General features: G+C 37.1%; 1 protein-coding gene across 3 annotated transcripts in view; it reads left to right on the top strand.

Moving 5' to 3' along the window:
* Positions 1–16,570, top strand: part of LOC128689712 (LIM zinc finger domain containing stck) — a 45,236-nt gene that overhangs the window by 9,503 nt on the left and 19,163 nt on the right. For all 3 annotated transcript variants that reach the window (XM_053778105.2, XM_053778104.2, XM_053778103.2), the window contains 4 exons: positions 2,383–2,496; positions 3,740–3,852; positions 6,851–7,043; positions 7,734–7,875. In XM_053778105.2, coding sequence (XP_053634080.1) covers positions 2,393–2,496; positions 3,740–3,852; positions 6,851–7,043; positions 7,734–7,875 — 552 coding nt within the window. In that variant the 5' untranslated portion in view covers positions 2,383–2,392. The remainder of the gene's footprint in view (positions 1–2,382; positions 2,497–3,739; positions 3,853–6,850; positions 7,044–7,733; positions 7,876–16,570) is intronic.

Genomic DNA, 16,570 nt, shown 5'->3' on the forward strand with positions numbered 1-16,570 from the left:
TTTTAGATGTGACAGGGCAAATAAGATATGGACTTGTTTGTTTGGACAATTATGATCTAATGGTAAGATAAACGTGCAGATTTTTCTAGATGCTGTACTTGAATGCTTATTTTAATGTATAAATTTTAAGAAAATTTTGTTATAGTTCTTATAGTTAGCTATCTTATAAATAAGACAGCTAACACAAAATTAGACAACTGAAAAAAAGGTACAGCCTTGATCTTCATCGTTTATAATCATCTGCAGGCCAGAGGCAGTCAAACTGGGAAAGGGGGCTGTCCTGGCTCTGAGGTTAAGGTCTAAATTCAGTGATAGCCTTACCAAATCACTCTTGCCATTAGGCATTTGTTATTCCACTTTTAAATTCCAAAATAATAGATACCTATACTACCATTTGCTATGACTTATGCACCACAGTCATAGGGCTGGAATCACTGGGTCCCACTCTTAGAGCTGTTAATAGTACATTTACTTTTGCACCATAAATGACCACTGTAAGGAGCTACTGAACAGCTCATCATATGACTTAAGTCCTTGTATGGATGCAGTCTTCTGATGTAGAAATTACAGTACCAACTGAGTACAGACTTGTATTAAGGATTGGTATGTTTTTTCCTTGGCAGTGGAAGATGTAGGAGTTAGTTCATTGGAAATTCATGAGTCTTTGTTGCTTATTTGGTATTTAAATACTTGTATTTTTTGCATTAATTTTTTTTAACTTTAGGCTAAATTACTTCTGCAGAATAGCAGAACATCCCAAATTCTAAATGCCTTTTACAGTAATTTAGAATTTTGATAAACAGTTCTGATAAACAGAACTTTACTGTTTACTCATCCTTCTCGGTTGCTTGGGGTTATTTTCTTGATAATGTTTTTCCTTTTTAATTGTTTTGTATATATTCTACCTTTTCCATGGAAAAGTGGAACAAAATTCTTCCCCTGTAAGCCATGCGTGTCGTAAGAGGCAACTTAAATGCCAGAAGCAAGGGGCTAGTAACCCCTTCTCCTGTATGTATTACTAAATTTAAAAAGAGAAACTTTCATTTGTCTTTTTGGGCCACCCTGCCTCGGTGGGAAATGGCTGATTTGTTGAAGGAAAAAAAAGAATAATCTACCTGTCTTTATATTGCTAATTCTTAATATTTGTGGATGTGATGTACAGCCACTAAGGGCATGTACGGATATATAAATAAATATCTTTGATTAAAATCCACCTGTGGACATTTAATGTTAAGAGCACTCCAGTGATGGCTGACTTTTGGTTCGTGATCCAAATATTAAGAAACTTGTCTATGTGTTCCCTTGAATCATTGCAGTTGCATGTAATTAGTCAACTGTGACAGGAGTCACACACTGAGCACTTGCTCATGTGGATTTAATTTTTCTTTTGAATATAATGATGAGCGTATAAATCTGTAGAGGGAAGGTGGGGTAGGGGTCGTCCCCGAAAAGGTTGGAGGGAGGGGCTAAAGTAGGTTTTGTGGGTGAGGGGCTTGGATTTCCAGCAAGCGTGTGTGAACATGTTAGATAGGAGTGAATGGAGACAAATGGTTTCTGATGAGCTGTTGGAGTGTAAGCAGGGTAATATTATTCAGAGAAATTAAAAGTTGTGTAGAAATTGGATGATGATGGGTCACCTACCTAAAGAACCCCAAAGGAGGGGTTGTTGAGATAGGTTGAGCATTTAGAGATGATGGAGCACTATAATATAATCAAGGGTGTACAGATCTGGGTGGAAGAAAGGTAGGTTTTGGAGGAGGGAAGCATCCAGCAAGCTTGTGTGAGAGTGTTGGATAGGAGTGGGGACAAGTGGTTTTCATCGCTTGACATACTGTTGGAGTGTGAGCAAGCTAACATTTATGAATAGATTCAGAAAAACTGGTTAGTTGTATTTAAGAGGTAGGGAAGTATGGTGCCTACACTTTGAGAGATGTGTAATGTTGAAGTTTGGAGGGTTAATTGAATTGTTTGAATATTTCCGACAGCTGTTGAATGAATGAAAGGAGAATGTATTTCCATTTTTTTTTTGTCACCCTACCCCTGTGGGAGATGGCTGGTGTGTTAAAAAATCAATCCATCATAAGCTAGTTACAGTACTTGTGTATGTCTAAACTAACAGTCTCAGCCTCATTGTATGTTCATTTGTTTGCTTACCCAGCAGGCATGCAGGGACGTAATGTAGTGTACATCAAATTCATGGTAGATGCTTTGGATGATCAGCCCTAATGTATTGGTGGTTGTTTATTTAGTGAACATTTTGTAACTTTTAATGTCATTTATTTTGTAATTTAGAATGTTGTGGGATTTTAAATTTGGCTGAAAATGCTATCCTGTACAGTTTAAATAAATATTAATTAATAATCATCTTTTGATATTTTGCAGTCTTCACATCATGTCTCTGGGGTCCATGACCTGCACTCGGTGCGGGGACGGCTTTGAACCCCAGGAGAAGATCGTCAATTCTAATGGACAACTGTGGCACACTCAGTGCTTTGTGTAAGCATCCTTTTTCATGTAGTATTTTATAGCTTGACTCTGCAGAGGTAAGTAACAACTTGACTCAAGGTTATACTTTACATTGAGTACAGTTGGTATCATTTGTGTCTAAACTGTTGGTGATGCCTTATATGTACACCTGTCAGTAGAAGCTGTGGTAACAAATGAGTAAGCACAGATAAGAACTATTGAGATTTTAAATAGTTAAGAAATTACTAAGATAAGAATAGGCCAATAAGGCTGTGAAGAAAACTTTTAATTAAAAGAGAACTGAAGAAAAACGAGCATATTGCAAGTGAAGGATGATTCAAGTCTATAAGAATGAATGTGTATATTGAGTTTGTGGTAATTAATGTCATTCATTGAGATGTAGAATTTTAGGCTGCATAGCAATTAAGTAAAGAACAATGCATGTATGTAAATGTAAAAGTAAACACCTTGACTGTAAATCACAATGATTAGAACCAAACCCATGGCATGCTAGTCTTGAAACTATCAGGCCAGCACTGTCCACTGAACATTGCTGGCCTAATGAAATGCTATAATGAGATCAGTCTGTAAAAGCATGCATTTGTGGTCACTGGGGCTCATGCTAACCTTCCTGTGGTGTTTAGAAATAGCTGGATGAATGTTGTTAGGTCAGCATGGTCCAATGGACAAAGTATTCATTCACTCGTATACAGTAACATCCAAACTAGTAAATCAAACATCAGTTGGTGCTATTAATATTACTTCAAAAATTGATGTATTGTTTCTGTTTGGATATAAGACACACTGCTCTTGAATTTCAGGCTCAAAAAGCATTGAGAAAATTTTCAAAGTTCACAACAATATTAAACGTATCTTCAGCTGAATGTATTGAATTACTGTATAAATGTAGATGGCAGGTTCATAAGATATGTTTAGTTAAGGTACAAGTTGTTTGTTTGTAACCTTGAGCTTATTATCCAATAGAAATTGATAGTAAAATGGATACATGTGTATCACACATTTCTGGCTGCAGATCAGCATTCATAAGACAAATATTTTCTCAATATCGTGCCTTTTCAACTTCGTTCATGACTGCGGATCAGTGTGATTTGAGTGCAAGTTAGGGCCTTTCCGATGTGCATTAAAAAAGTCAAATACAGGATAGTTATTGATGTACTGTTTTTTACATTTGATTGGTGTAAACTTTGTTGTGTATTAGATTTTTATACCTTGCTTAAGTGTTATCTTTATTAGATGTTGCTTTAAATTACAGATGTGCACAATGTTTCCGTCCATTTCCTGATGATGTTTTCTACGAGTTTGAAGGCCGTAAATATTGTGAACATGACTTCCAAGTTCTTTTTGCACCATGTTGCAACAAGTGTAGTAAGTGGGGTACTTTTGTTTGAGTATTAAATTTGGCAAGTGGTCACATTGTTGAATAGTATATAGACCATGTAGCTATGCAACTTTTTTTTTAAGATGGTGTATACCATTTGTTCAGCATTCTTTGACATGCTGAAGTCTTTCTCTTCCCCCACTCCATGGATGTGGTTGCCCTATTTAAGGTTTTGCCAACAAATATGGTAGAAAGACTTGGTTTAGAAGAAACCTTTATTTTAGGTAACATTTTCTCCCTCACTAGAGGTGTTATCTTCCTGATTTGATAAGGCCTGTGTGTAGATAAAACATTATCTATTATATGGGTTTCCTCAGCACCAAGTGTTTTCAGCATTGTGCCTGAGTTCAAGATTTGATGTCTCTAGAGAATACAGTTGACCCTTGAACAAGGCGGGTTTGAACTGCATGGGTCCACTTATGTGCGGATTTTTTCAATAAATATATATTGGAAACTTTTTTTGAGATTTGTTACTGAAAACATTAAGAAGGTAGGTGTCTCATGAAGGCATAAAATATATGTAGAGACTAGTCTGCTTTATAGTTTACTACCATAAAATATACATAAATTATTTTATTATTATCACACTGGCCGATTCCCACCAAGGCAGGGTGGCCCGAAAAAGAAAAACTTTCACCATCATTCATTTTTATAAATCTATTATAAAAATATAAAATTTATCAAAGCTTACACAAACAGTTACAGATCGTACGTGTTCCATTTGCAGGCGAGAGAAATGGAAACAAACAAAAATGCAATATTTAATCATAAATAAATATGAATCTTTTTCACATTATCTTCTCAATTTTGATGTCGAGTGTTAGCAATACATATAACATGTACAGTGTTTTGTATCATTTTAGACAATATTAACCCTTAAACGGTCCAAACGTATATATACGTTCTTTCGTGTAGCGCCCCAAATTTTTTGAGAATTTTTTTTTTTTTTTTTTAATCGGAAAAAAGGGCATATGGTACGCAGGCGTCCCCAATTTTTTTCATATGGCGCACAGTGAGTGTGCACACCCATTCTCTCATGTCTAGGTGACTCAGGCTTATCGTGTCAATGTTGAATGAATGACAAAGGAAACGTATATATACGTTTGGGGCGCTACGCGAGAAAACGAATATATACGTTTGGCCCTTTTTTAGAGGTTAATATAGGTACTGATAGACATGATTCATCTTGCAGTACAATACTTCAAATGTAATTTCTCTTCCTTATGATTTTCTTAATAACATTTTCTTTCCTCTAGCTTACTTTATTGTAAGAATACAGTATATAATGCATATAACATACAAAATATGTGTTAATCAACTGTTTGTTATCAGTAAGGCTTCTGGTCAACAGTAGTAGTTAAGTTTTTGGGGAGTCCAAGATATACATGGATTCTCGATTGCACGGGGATTCAGTGCCCCCATACCCCCTCATTGTTCAAGGGTCAACTGTATTTTGGCTCCCTTCCCTGCAGTATTTCCCTAGTTTCTGCATCTCTTGCATTCTCATAGCCCTTTGCTGGCTACATCATCTACAGTTCAAGGTTTCATTGTTGATGGCTAAGTACAGGCTACGTTGTCATATACATATACATGTGGGTGGCCTGGTAGCCTGGTGGCTAAAGCTCCCGCTTCACACACGGAGGGCCCGGGTTCGATTCCCGGCAGGTGGAAACATTTCGACACGTTTCCTTACACCTGTTGTCCTGTTCACCTAGCAGCAAATAGGTACCTGGGTGTTAGTCGACTGGTGTGGGTCGCATCCTGGGGGACAAGATTAAGGACCCCAATGGAAATAAGTTAGACAGTCCTCGATGACGCACTGACTTTCTTGGGTTATCCTGGGTGGCTAATCCTCCAGGGTTAAAAATCCGAACGAAATCTTATCTTATCTTATCTGTACTCATTCCACAAACCTCTTGTCTTTCACCATTGCAATGAAGAAGCATAGTTTTCAACCATCATCATACCTCATCACAATGTCAGTATAGGTTGTTTTGAACAGCTGTTGCCCTTCTTAATCATTAAAATATATTTTTACTAATGAGATCATTTAAATAGTGGATATTCAAGCCCTTATCCATGTTTTTCCCAAAATATCTTTTTGCATTACAGTATTCAGGTAGTGTACTGTATGTAATGCTCAAGAGGAGCCTTAGAGCTGAACTGTCATATCTGTTTGCCTCTGTGAAGACAGTGATTATGTGTGAATGATGGTGAAAGTGTTTCTTTTTTGGGTCACCCTGCCTCAGTGGGAGACGGCTGGTGTGTTGGAAAAAGAAAATATCATTCAAGGCAGGGTCACTTGCCTTGGCAAGAAGCCTGTTGAGGGAAAGAAAATTATCATACAAACTGATAAAATGTATTTTAGGTACTAGTTGTACGATTCATAATTATGTGGTCCAATGAACCAAAGAAATAATGATGTATTTTGGTATTGTGTCAATTGTTACTTCTTAAGGTTCTAACTAATGTCATATTGACAATCAGAGCCTGGAGTTTTGAGACTTTATGACCGCGGGTTCAATCCCGGCCGGGGGTATGGTTTATAGCTACTCACTCCTTGTTTTTTATTGGTAAACCTGATTACCTCCCATTTCCCAGGTGCTGTATGAGCCTTACAGGTTAGTGATTCCCATTAATATATTAATATAACTTATAATTCAAGATATTTTTTGTTTTTAACACACCGGCCATCTCCCATCTATTTAAGGTGACCTTAAAAAATAAAAAAGGAAACACACTCACCATTATTCATTCATTCACTGTCTTGCCAGAAAGGTGCTGATATCACAGCTTAGATGACTCTCCAAACCGAAACATCTTGCATTTAGAGTGCAGGCACTGTGGTCCCACTTGCAGGATAAGATGCTAATTAGACTTATTTTCCTTTTTGCTTCTGATAGCTTTATTTGTTGTTGATGTCTAGTATAAATAACTATTACACTACAGTTATGCTTTATACATTTATTCCTTATATTTTTCCAGATGAATTCATCATTGGGAGGGTGATCAAGGCCATGAATGCTAATTGGCATCCAAGATGCTTTACTTGTGAGCTCTGCAGCAAGGAGCTAGCTGATCTGGGATTCATCAGAAATGCTGGACGAGCACTCTGTCACGAGTGCAATGCTAGAGTCAAGGCACACTCCCAGGGCAAATACATGTGTCATAAGTGCCAGTATGTATTTGTTTTATTCATATGTTGTAGATTATACAATTTTTCGAAGTGAAATACATAAATATTCATTGGTAAACCATGATGGAATATATAACAATTACATTTTTTAATAGATTATCCCATCTTGGATACTCTGTATTAAACATTGTCTGAGATTTAGGTTTATTTGTTTAGTTTATTGAATAACATGTTTCGAAGGTTTCATTCCAGCAGAGCTCAAGTTACTGTCACTTGGAAATTTCCATCTTTCAGGGTAGTTTATCCCATACACAGGAAAAATTAAATTTTTATGAAAATATCTCCATCATCCTGGAGTGGGGGCAAGAGAAATTATATATAAACATCAGAGAAAAGGGAGCAGGAGGGTTAAGAAATTTTTATGACATAATATATCTAACTACATATATGCACCTAAGAATGTTTAATGGCTTTAGACTTGTGGAGTTTTTTTTTGTAGGTCACTTTACGCACAAGTTGAAAGTGACTCAAGGCAAAACATACCAATCCTTTTCATTCTTTTTATTTCCATCCATTTGTGATTCACCATCTCACTGATCAGTTTTTATGATGGTTATATAAATAATACTAAAAATGTCAAAAGAATTCTAACTTGTTAGCCATGAGACATTGTAATTGCAGTAATATAGAACCTGTTTCTTGACTAGAGCTGATGTTCCATATCTTCAACAGTTCAACAATTGAAGGGCAACCTCTGAGGTGGCGTGGAGACACTTTCCATCCATACCACTTTAACTGTGCTTCTTGTGGCAATGAATTAACAGCTGATGCCAGGGAGGTCAAGAGTCGTCCAGGGTACACAGCCAATGAAATGGTAAGACTTGTAAAGTTTGTGGTATTTGGACTGATCAGGAAAAGGTGTGGTGCTGTAAGACACTAATTGCAGAGGAGTCTTCATTATACAGTTTAACCACACTGCAGAGGTGTCTTCATTATACAGAATTTCACCACAAATTGACTTTCATAAAGTACCCAATTTGTGATGAAATGCTGTACAATAAAGACATCTCTGTGATTGCTCTGCCTTGTTCTATAAGGTACGATGCTGCTTTAACCCTTTCAGGGTCCGTCCCGTAGATCTACAGCTTTACGGTGAGTGTCCAAACCGTAGATCTACGCCATGAGCTCAGCTCACTCTGATAAACTGTGAGTGGTACATTTGGGCCTAGATATGAGAGAATACATCTATGTGGTATGTGTGCACCACAGATCCTGCAGCACGCTGTGTATAATGAGAGAAAAAACTGAAATCATGATCTTTCGATTAAAACAGCAACTTTGCAGTGTTTTTTCGTATGTTTTTTATAGTTGTATTTGCGATTTCTTGGTCTCATTTGATAGAATGGAAGACATATTACAGAAATAGAGATGATTTTGATTGGTTTTAGAACTGGAAATGGCTTGAAACTGAGCTCAAAGTAGCGGAAATGTTAAATTTTTGCCGATATTCAAGAGTAAACAAACGACCTCACACGTCTAATACACGTCAGCTGGTGGGTCTAATATACATTCACAAATATGGTGATGATATTTATACAATTATTACAGTATTGCATAACAGTAAATCTTCTATTTTTTGGTGTGAATAAAAATTCATTATGTGAATAAAAAATCAAAATGGAATTTATTTGTAAAGCCTCAAAACATAACTAATGAACAGAGGAAACGTTAGTTTAGTGCCAGGAGTGCCTACATTGTTTATTCTGGACCCTATTTTGAAATTGGAATATTTTGAACTTTGTGTTAAATTGGCCAAATTAACAATTTCCGATCACTTTATTTTGTAGTTGAAACAGTTGACTTGGCGATTTCTTGTGCTCAATCGATAGAATAGAAGTAATACTAGTGAAATAGCTAAGAATTTGGTTGATTGGAATAATGTAATTGGCCTAAAATGGGAGTCAAAGTCAGCAAAATCACTGATTCGTAAATATCGCTGGCACATCAAAATTCGCGAGAGCATAATTTCGTCAATTTTCCACCAAATTTCGTACTTTTTGTTTTATTACCTTCACAAAAAGATTCTCTACGATTTCATAAGTAAAAATAAAATTTTTTTTTTTTTTAAATTCTTGGACACTGGTGCGTGACTCCAGATTTGGGCCTTGGACCCTGAAAGGGTTAAGAATGCCATATTAGTGTGCAACAAAGGTTTGTGTATTAGAACTACTAATGCATATTTTTTTCTTTTTCATTAATTACTAATGTGATTTCATTTGTATATTCTTATTCTTCAGTGATTATAAGTTGTTTCTCTCTTTTACAACTCTCTTAACAAAGGAGTAATTTTCAAGTACTTTTTAATATTTCTTCAAAATCTAAATTGAATTCAGGAGGTAAAACAACTGCAGTAATTGAATGACGCTAGATAAATGGTGATAAAGGAGAAAATGTTGGTGTATGAATGGTGTTTGCTGTATAAGGTTATGAAAGGAAGCTAGACTTGAAAAGAATTTAAGTTGTAAAGAATTATCGAAGATTATCAAATGAAGGAACGATTGAGGCAGTGTAAGACAGAGTTCTGGAGAGAGAGGGGGGGGGGGGGGGGGCATGAAGAAGGTAAGCCAACCAAAGTAATAGTATACTTATGACTGGTTTTGAATTTTTTTTTTTATATATATACAGTGGAACCTCAATATATGACCAGCATCCTCCCCAAACAAAGCTCAGCACTCGACCAAACAAATACGACCTGCCAGAACTTCGCTGTAAACTATTTCGTGTTTGCTTTTTTTTTTTTTTTTGTATAAATAAGTCACCATGGGGCCTACGAAAATTAGTGATAACAGCCAACCAAACAGCAGCACTCGAACAGCCTTCAGGAATGAATTAAGGTCGTATACTGAGGGAATATTTTGAGGAATTGTTAAATGTTGATGAAGATAGGGAAGCTGTGATTTCGTGTATAGGGCAAAGAGGAATAACATCTTGTAGGAGTGAGGAAGAGCCAGTTGTGAGTGTGGGGAAAGTTTGTGAGGCAGTAGGTAAAATGAAAGGGGGTAAGGCAGCCAGGATTGATGGGATAAAGATAGAAATGTTAAAAGCAGGTGGGGATATAGTTTTGGAGTGGTTGGTGCAATTATTTAATAAATGTCTGGAAGAGGGTAAGGTACCTAGGGATTGGCAGAGAGCATGCATAATTCCTTTGTATAAAGGCAAAGGGGACAAAAGAGAGTGCAAAAATTATAGGGGGATAAGTCTGTTGAGTCCTAGGTAGTAGGTTGGTAGACAGCAACCGCCCAGGGAGGTACTACCATCCTGCCAAATGAGTGTAAAACGAAAGCCTGTAATTGTTTTACATGATTGTAGGATTGCTGGTGTCCTTTTTTCTGTCTCATAAACATGCAAGATTTCAGGTACGTCTTGCTACTTCTGCTTACACTTAACACTACACATGTACAAGTATATATATACACACACCCCTCTGGGTTTTCTGCTATTTTCTTTCTAGTTCTTGTTCTTGTTCTTGTTTATTTCCTCTTATCTCCATGGGGAAGTGGAACAGAATTCTTCCTCCGTAAGCCATGCGTGTTGTGGGAGGCGACTAAAATGCCGGGAGCAAGGGGCTAGTAACCCCTTCTGTATAAATTACTAAATTTAAAAAGAGAAACTTGTTTTTCTTTTTGGGCCACCCTGCCTCGGTGGGACACGGCCGGTTTGTTGAAAGAAGAAGAAGTCTGTTGAGTATACCTGGTAAAGTGTATGGTAGAGTTATTATTGAAAGAATTAAGAGTAAGACGGAGAATAGGATAGCAGATGAGCAAGGAGGCTTTAGGAAAGGTAGGGGGTGTGTGCACCAGGTGTTTACAGTGAAACATATAAGTGAACAGTATTTAGATAAGGCTAAAGAGGTTTTTGTGGCATTTATGGATTTGGAAAAGGTGTTTGACAGGGTGGATAGGGGGGCAATGTGGCAGATGTTGCAGGTGTATGGTGTAGGAGGTAGGTTACTGAAAGCAGTGAAGAGTTTTTACGAGGATAGTGAGGCTCAAGTTAGAGTATGTAGGAAAGAGGGAGATTATTTCCCAGTAAAAGTAGGCCTTAGACAAGGATGTGGGATGTCACTGTGGTTGTTTAATATATTTATGGATGGGGTTGTAAGAGAAGTAAATGCGAGGGTCTTGGCAAGAGGCGTGGAGTAAAAAGATAAAGAATCACACAAAAAGTGGGAGTTGTCACAGTTGCTCTTTGCTGATGACACTGTGCTCTTGGGAGATTCTGAAGAGAAGTTGCTGAGGTTGGTGGATGAATTTGGTAGGGTATGCAAAAGAAGAAAATTAAAAGTGAATACAGGAAAGAGTAAGGTTATGAGGATAAAAGGATTAGGGGATGAAAGATTAGATATCAGATTGGAGGGAGAGAGTGTGGAGGAGGTAAATGTGTTCAGATATTTGGGAGTGGACGTGTCAGTGGATGGGTCTATGAAAGATGAGGTGAATCATAGAATTGATGAGGGGAAAAGGGTGAGCGGTGCACTTAGGAGTCTGTTGAGACAAAGAACTTTGTCCTTGGAGGCAAAGAGGGGAATGTATGAGAGTATAGTTTTACCAATGCTCTTATATGAGTGTGAAGCATGGGTGATGAATGTTGCAGCGAGGAGAAGGCTGGAGGCAGTGGAGATGTCATGTCTGAGGGCAATGTGTGGTGTGAATATAATGCAGAGAATTCGTAGTTTGGAAGTTAGGAGGAGGTGCGGGATTACCAAAACTGTTGTCCAGAGGGCTGAGGAAGGGTTGTTGAGGTGGTTCGGACATGTAGAGAGAATGGAGCAAAACAGAATGACTTCAAGAGTGTATCAGTTGGTAGTGGAAGGAAGGCAGGGTAGGGGTCGGCCTAGGAAAGGTTGGAGGGAGGGGGTAAAGGAGGTTTTGTGTGCGAGGGGCTTGGACTTCCAGCAGGCATGCGTGAGCGTGTTTGATAGGAGTGAATGGAGACAAATGGTTTTTAATACTTGACGTGCTGTTGGAGTGTGAGCAAAGTAACATTTATGAAGGGATTCAGGGAAACCGGCAGGCCGGACTTGAGTCCTGGAGATGGGAAGTATAGTGCCTGCACTCTGAAGGAGGGGTGTTAATGTTGCAGTTTAAAAACTGTAGTGTAAAGCACCCTTCTGGCAAGACAGTGATGGAGTGAATGATGGTGAAAGTTTTTCTTCATCGGGCCACCCTGCCTTGGTGGGAATCGGCCAGTGTGTTAATAATAAATTAAAAAAATACTGAGGTTCCACTGTATATCCTAGCAGCTCAACCTAAGGCCAGACTGCCTTATTGACTGCCTGGTCAGCCAAGCTCTTGCTCTAGTGGCCTGCAGGCTCACATAGCTGGTCAGGTACAGTTGTCAAGTTTCCTCTTAAACACTTTGCATCATTCCAGCAGAAGGATATACAAGTTTAGTATCCCTTATCCGAAATTTGAAAAGCCCTGAAGTTCGAAAATTTTATCACATGCCTACATGACACCACAAATGCAAAATTCCCATCGGTAGGGAGTAGGATGTTCCCGGGTATTTCACAGGTCTCTGCACACCCAGGCAGTTGTTACATGTGACCTCGCATACCCTGGGTGGGGCTCTGTTGGTGCTAGTTTGTTATCAATAGTCAGTCATCACCACCACGACCTGTGTGTATTACTGTGCATTTTGTGCTTATTCTTTGCTCTGGGGTGTGAAGATATTGTTGAAAATGTCAAAAAGGCTTGCAGATGCCCCATTGGGTAACATTGATAAGAAAAAATAGTGTACAGTAGCCTTTTAGTCAAAACACAGCATCATAGGTAGAGACTGAAGGCCTACAGTTGTTTGGTGCTTTTTAACCCTTAACCCTTTGACTGTTGCGGCCGTATACAGTAGGGCCCCACTTATACGGCTGGTTAGGTTCCAGGCTACTGCCGTAAAGTGGAAACCGCCGTAAAGTGGAACACCCTTTTTTTTCCACTTACAAATGCATACAAACACTAGATAACAAGTTTACACTAACATATATTAAGTTAGCAATAGAACCAGGCATCAAAAAACAATAAAAAAGTACAATACACACATAGTGCACTCATTACTTACCTTAAAATATTTATAGTCTTAATCTAGGGTGAGACAAGTAGTATTTATTGTAAGAAATCAAGTGTGGTATGTATGGTAGTCAGCCAGGCTACCATACCAGGCCACCCCACCCACACATGCAATTCTATGATATTTAAGCATCCCAGAGTGATAAAATGTATATACAGTTCACTCATTACTTACCTTAACCCTTTCAGGGTCCGTCCCGTAGATCTACGGCTTTACGTTCAGGGTCCAAACCGTAGATCTACGCCATGAGCTCAGCTCACTCTGATAAACTGTGAGTGGTACATTTGGGCCTAGATATGAGAGAATACATCTATGTGGTATGTGTGCACCACATAAAACAGATCCTGCAGCACACTGTGTATAATGAGAGAAAAAAACTGAAATCATGATTTTTCGATTAAAACAGCAACTTTGCAGTGTTTTTTCGTATGTTTTTTATAGTTGTATTTGCGATTTCTTGGTCTCATTTGATAGAATGGAAGACATATTACAGAAATAGAGATGATTTTGATTGGTTTTAGCACTGGAAATGACTTGAAACTGAGCTCAAAGTAGCAGAAATGTTAAATTTTTGCCGATATTCAAGAGTAAACAAACGACCTCACACGTCTAATACACGTCAGCTGGTGGGTCTAATATACATTCACAAATATGGTGATGATATTTATACAATTATTACAGTATTGCATAACAGTAAATCTTCTATTTTTTGGTGTGAATAAAAATTCATTATGTGAATAAAAAATCAAAATGGAATTTATTTGTAAAGCCTCAAAACATAACTAATGAACAGAGGAAATGTTAGTTTAGTACCAGGAATGCCTACATTGTTCATTCTGGACCCTATTTTGAAATTGGAATATTTTGAACTTTGTGTTAAATTGGCCAAATTAACAATTTCCGATCACTTTATTTTGTAGTTGAAACAGTTGACTTGGCGATTTCTTGTGCTCAATCGATAGAATAGAAGTAATACTAGTGAAATAGCTAAGAATTTGGTTGACTGGAATAATGTAATTGGCCTAAAATGGGAGTCAAAGTCGGCAAAATCGCCGATTCGTAAATATCGCTGACACATCAAAATTCACGAGAGCATAATTTCGTCAATTTTCCACCAAATTTCGTACTTTTTGTTTTATTACCTTCACAAAAAGATTCTCTACGATTTCATAAGAAAAATAACAAATTTTTTTTTTGAAAATTCTTGGACACTGGTGCGTGACTCCAGATTTGGGCCTTGGACCCTGAAAGGGTTAAAATATAGGGTGAGATGAGTAGTATTTATTGTAAAAAATCAAGTGTGGTATGTATGGTAGTCAGCCGGGCTACCATACCAGGCCAACCCACCTACACATAATATTCTATTACATTTAAGCATCCCAGAGCGATAAAATGTATAAACAGTTCACTCATTACTTACCTTAAAATATTTGTAATCTTAATGTAGGGTCAGGAGTAAGTAAATGAGATAAAATGAATAAATGAGAGAGAGAAAGAATGAGTGCATGAGAGAGTACAGGCGCAGAGTTATGTAAACAAACCAGGCGAAGGTAAGTTTTGTAAACAAAGTGTACACGTCTGGTTTGTGTACAAGTTACATTGTGTACAGGTTGTCTCTACATTGATACGGTAGAATAAATAAAGAAGAACACTCCCATTCTCATGTAACATCATTTTGAGAAGAAATGATGCTCTGAGTGAAGGCAATGGAAATAAGTCACTCTGACTTTTTTGGGTTATCCTAGGTTCTCTACACATATGTTGTTATGTATGATAATCTATGTAACTGTATTTGTGTGTACCTGAATAAACTTACTTACTTACATACGAAAGGAATAATTTTCTACAGTTACCCCCAGTAACACATTTTCTCTTATGTTAGATTAGAGAAAATGTTATTCTTGGCATCACTTGTACAAGTTATCTGGCTTCCACATCTCATATTTGTTTATTTATTCTATTGTAGGGTGTATTTATCATCTTTTTATGTTATGTATCGTGTTTATTATATAATTTTGAAAAAAATATCATGGATGGATTAATGAAAATGTGTATATTAACGTAATATACAACATTTAATGAGACTCGGTGATTATTATTATTATTATCATTTCTAATATGGCGTCACTTGTGCAAGTCATCTGCTACCACATCTCATATTTATGTTTATTTATTCTATTGTGGGGTGTATTTATCATCTTTTTATGTTATGTATCATGTTTATTATATAATTTTGAAAAAATATCATAGATGGATTAATGAAAATGTGTATTTAACGTAATATACGACATTTAAATGAGACTCGATGATTATTATTATCATTACTAATGTGACGTCTGGAGACATAAGACACTCTTACTGATTTTAATGTGTACCTGCATGCCAGCACAGTATGTAAGTTTATTTAAGTACAGGTATACATAAGTATAATTATCAGAGTATATATAAAATAACTTTTAAAAACATTTGAAATTTTGGAGTTTCCAGACAAAATGGAGAGACTTAGTGCTTACTGAGCTCACGAAGAATGTAAACAAATAGGGTGGGGCACGGTGACCGTATTAGAAAGTCAGGTGGGGGGAGCTGTATAGCGAGTTTTGGTCATAATTTGAAATGACCGTATTAGCGGAACGCCGTAAAGTGAAACGCCGTAAAGCGGTGCCCTGCTGTATATACGTTTACGAGGTACCGTGTTTGACGTATATATACTCGTAAATTCTAGCGGCTTTAAATCAGGCAGGAGAAAGCTGGTAGGCCCACATGTGAGAGAATGGGTCTGTGTGGTCAGTGTGCACCATATAAAAAAAATCCTGGAGCACGCAGTGCATAATGAGAAAAAAAAAACTCCGACCGTTTTTTTTTTAATTAAAATGCCGACTTTGTGGTCTATTTTCGTATAGTATTTGTGGTTGTATTCTCGGTTTCTTGGTCTCATTTGATAGAATGGAAACTATATTATAGAAATAGAGGTAGTTTTGATTAATTTTACTATAAAAAGAACCTGGAAATGGAGCACCAAGTACGGGAAATGTTTGATTTTGCCAATGTTCAAAAGTAAACAAATGATGTCATTGTCCAATAAATGTCCAAATAGCCATTCTAATATGCAGTCATGAATGGGTTGATGTAATTTTTACAATTATTACAGTATTTCAGTAGTCTGCGTAACAGTAAATCTTCTATTTTTTGTTTGAATAAAATTTCAAAATAAAAAGCAAGAGTAAAAATCACAGGGGCCTGGAGACATGACTGATGAACAAAGAAAATGTTATTTTAGAGCCAGGAATGTCTGCATTGTTCATTCTGGTCCTTATTTTGAAATTGTCATTTTTTAATTTTCGTGAAATTGGCCAAATTGCAAATTTCTGACCATGTTATTGGGTAGTTGAAATCGGTAAATGGGCAGTTTCTTGTACTCAATGGATGGAAAAAATGGAGTTCTGAAA

The sequence above is a fragment of the Cherax quadricarinatus genome, chromosome 22 (assembly GCF_038502225.1).
Source record: "Cherax quadricarinatus isolate ZL_2023a chromosome 22, ASM3850222v1, whole genome shotgun sequence".
Lineage (NCBI taxonomy): Eukaryota > Metazoa > Arthropoda > Malacostraca > Decapoda > Parastacidae > Cherax > Cherax quadricarinatus.